Raw genomic sequence first — 2,860 nt, forward strand, 5'->3', positions numbered from 1 at the left:
AGAGCGCCTCTCCCTTCCCCTGGACGGTGTGTTACGGGGAGACCAAGCCAGAAACGCTGCAGCCGCCTGGCACCACACCAGCACCTCAGGAGGAGCAAATCAGAGCACTGCAGAGAAACGGAACTTGAACCCTGATCAAACAGACCCTGAAATCCACCCTATCTTTGAATTTTCAATTTATACACTGTTAAAATCTATTTAAGCTGGGTTTCTGTTATAACCAAAAGCATCCTGACTTATAGGTGTTTTCATAAGACTACTTTACTTGTGGATTTCTTGGCTAAGTGTACTAACATTTGTTTCTTCTCACTAAAAGTCCAAATTTTCAACAAAGCTGTATGTGTGAGATTGATGGTTTCATTCCATTTGTTCTTTTCACAGCTGGTGTAAGCCACCAGGTTCTCAGTGTACTGCAAGATCGACTTTAAGAACCTGTTAAAAAAAAAAAAAAAGAAATTAATTTCTTTATCCATTCTGTGATAAAATACAGTAATGATTTCAATGTCTTCTCTTCATTCTTGGAATTATTCCTAAATGCTGATTAGTTTTTGTCTGAGGATTCAAGAAAAATAAATACATATAAAACTAAAATAAGAGAAAACAAATGAGAGGAAAGACAAAAACACTGGAATGTGAATGTCACTGTGCGCTTGGACGGGCTCCCCACATCTTACAAAGCTCAAGCACCTTTTCACATATACTCTTTCAAATCCAGAAGTTATGTTTCTGAGTGGTAGAACGTAATTCCAGAAAGGATCTTAGAGGCCGCCTGCTGGAACCGACACATGATACACATAAACATACAATGCACAGTCGTCCCCCAGGGTAACAAAATCCGCACGAGCTCGAGTCCCAGCTGGCCCTGAGCATCTCAGTTATGAAAAGTCGGCCCTCTGTACATGCAGGTTTTGCAACGAGTGGTTTTATTTTTCCTTGCTGTGTTTTGCAATCTGCAAACACTATATTTTCGATCCCTGTTTGGATGGGACACACTGATACAGTGGGCAGACTGCATTTATTGAAAAAATCCTCATATGAGTGATCCAGAGAGTCCAAACCCGCGTTAATACAATGAAAGTCTACAGATCCTTCATTTAGGGAAATGGTTCTCAACTGGGGTGATTGGTTCCCCAGGGGACATGGCAATGTCTGAGCCATTTTTGATTGTCACTGGGGGGAGGGGCCAGGGCGCTGCTACACGTCCTACGATGAGCAGCGCAGCCCCCACTGGCCCCAAATGCAGCAGCGGCTGAGACACCCTGACCCAGAGTCACCAGTGGCAAACACCTGCACGTCTGCTACCCACACGCCCGGAGGAATTCTGCGCTACTTCCCATAAAACGCCACAGGCACATTTTCATGTTCATTTTAAACACGCACTGAGGTGCCCACCACCTGCAAAGCACTAGCTTAAAGCCAGCAAGACAATCGCAAACTTCCTGGGCAACGAGACAGAGGCGGACGCCGCGGCTGCACCCGAGCCCAGACTGCAGCTCGGGCAGCCCTTTTCCCAGAGGTCTCCTCAGCTTTGGGAGACGTGGCGTGGGTCACACGGTGTCTTCCTACTTTCAGATCCCTAGATCTGGATGGTCCTAAAAGGCGGACTTGCGAATTTGAAGCCGTCAGTTACACACAACACGTCTGGTCATGTGCCATTTGGACAGAGAAGAGCCACCCTGGGGGCCGGACCCCAGACCCTCTGCTGGGACAGCCGAGGCCCCACCGAGGGGACAGATGGCGCCTGGAGCTCCTCCCGCGACGCTCTTCCTGGAGTCCTCACCTAGGTGCTCCAAGACACGCCTGCACGCTGACAGACTTAACAGCACCAGACGCCACAGAGAAGAACAGCTGCGGCCCCTTAGAGTCTGTGGGAGTCGATAAAAATCACCAGACAAGGCCAGCGGGGGTGCAGTTACTTACAACGACCAGCAGTTCGTTTCTGATGTAGGACACACTTACCTCAGGTACTGCCGACACTCGCAGGCAGATTTTCCACAAACGGCATGAACACTGACCAATTCCAGCGCAACGAGCAACAGAATCAGGTAAAGTGCAGGAGACAGAAGCCTGACACTGAAAATGGGTAAAATGAGATCAGAGTCAACAAACAAGTATCATCACCACTTCCCTAAAGAAAAGCCCTTTCACGTAGCCAATGCCATTTTCAAGCACCCCAGTCACCGGGGGCCTCAACCCCAGGCCCTCAGTGCAGCCACGCCCTGCACCGTCTCCCTCTGCTCTAGGGCACCAGGTGTGCTCAGCCACCTCCGGACAGCAGCACCTCCCCGGACGCCCGGCTCTGCCCTCTGCCCCGCCCCGGCACAGCACGGCCTGTCCCAGGAGGCCCCGCCCCAGCACAGCACGGCCCCGCCCCAAGAGGCCCCGCCCCAGCATGGCCCCGCCCCAGCATGGCCCAGCCCCAGCATGGCCCCGCCCTAGCACCGCAAGGCCACCGCCCCCCCTAGCACCTCTCCCTCAGTCCCAGGCTGACGTTAAGTCACACGAGACAAAAGCAAACAGTGTGGTACGAAAATGTGCTCAATGTCACTGGACTCAAAGAAATCCCAACTAAAGTAGGATATTTTTCCTATGAAACCAGTTGAGACGTTTAAAAATACTCCATTTTGGGAGGGAGGCGAGGGAGCAACACTGGCAAGGGTGTGAACTGAGCATCACCCCCCTGGAAAACATGCAGCAATACTGAGTACAAGTTTCAGAAACATAAACGCCACTCAACCCAAAAATTCTAGGAATTGTTCCAAGATGGTCATTTCTTAAGGGTGTGGCCCATTCTAAAACATACACTCTAAGTGAAGAAGCCACAATGCTGTGTGCCCAAGTTCACCCACTGCTTCATTTT

At 50.3% G+C, this 2,860-nt stretch overlaps 1 protein-coding gene across 1 annotated transcript in view; it reads right to left on the minus strand.

The window, feature by feature from the left end:
• Positions 1-244: 244 nt before the first annotated feature.
• Positions 245-2,860, minus strand: part of ERMARD (ER membrane-associated RNA degradation) — a 31,886-nt gene continuing 29,270 nt past the window's right edge. The window contains exons 11-12 of the mRNA XM_012659304.1: positions 1,960-2,073; positions 245-432 (exon numbers count right to left, since the gene is read on the minus strand). Of these exons, the coding sequence (XP_012514758.1) occupies positions 249-432; positions 1,960-2,073 (298 nt within the window). The 3' untranslated portion in view covers positions 245-248. The remainder of the gene's footprint in view (positions 433-1,959; positions 2,074-2,860) is intronic.

This window comes from Propithecus coquereli, unplaced genomic scaffold (assembly GCF_000956105.1).
Source record: "Propithecus coquereli isolate 6110/MARCELLA unplaced genomic scaffold, Pcoq_1.0 Scaffold602, whole genome shotgun sequence".
Classification (NCBI taxonomy): Eukaryota; Metazoa; Chordata; class Mammalia; order Primates; family Indriidae; genus Propithecus; species Propithecus coquereli.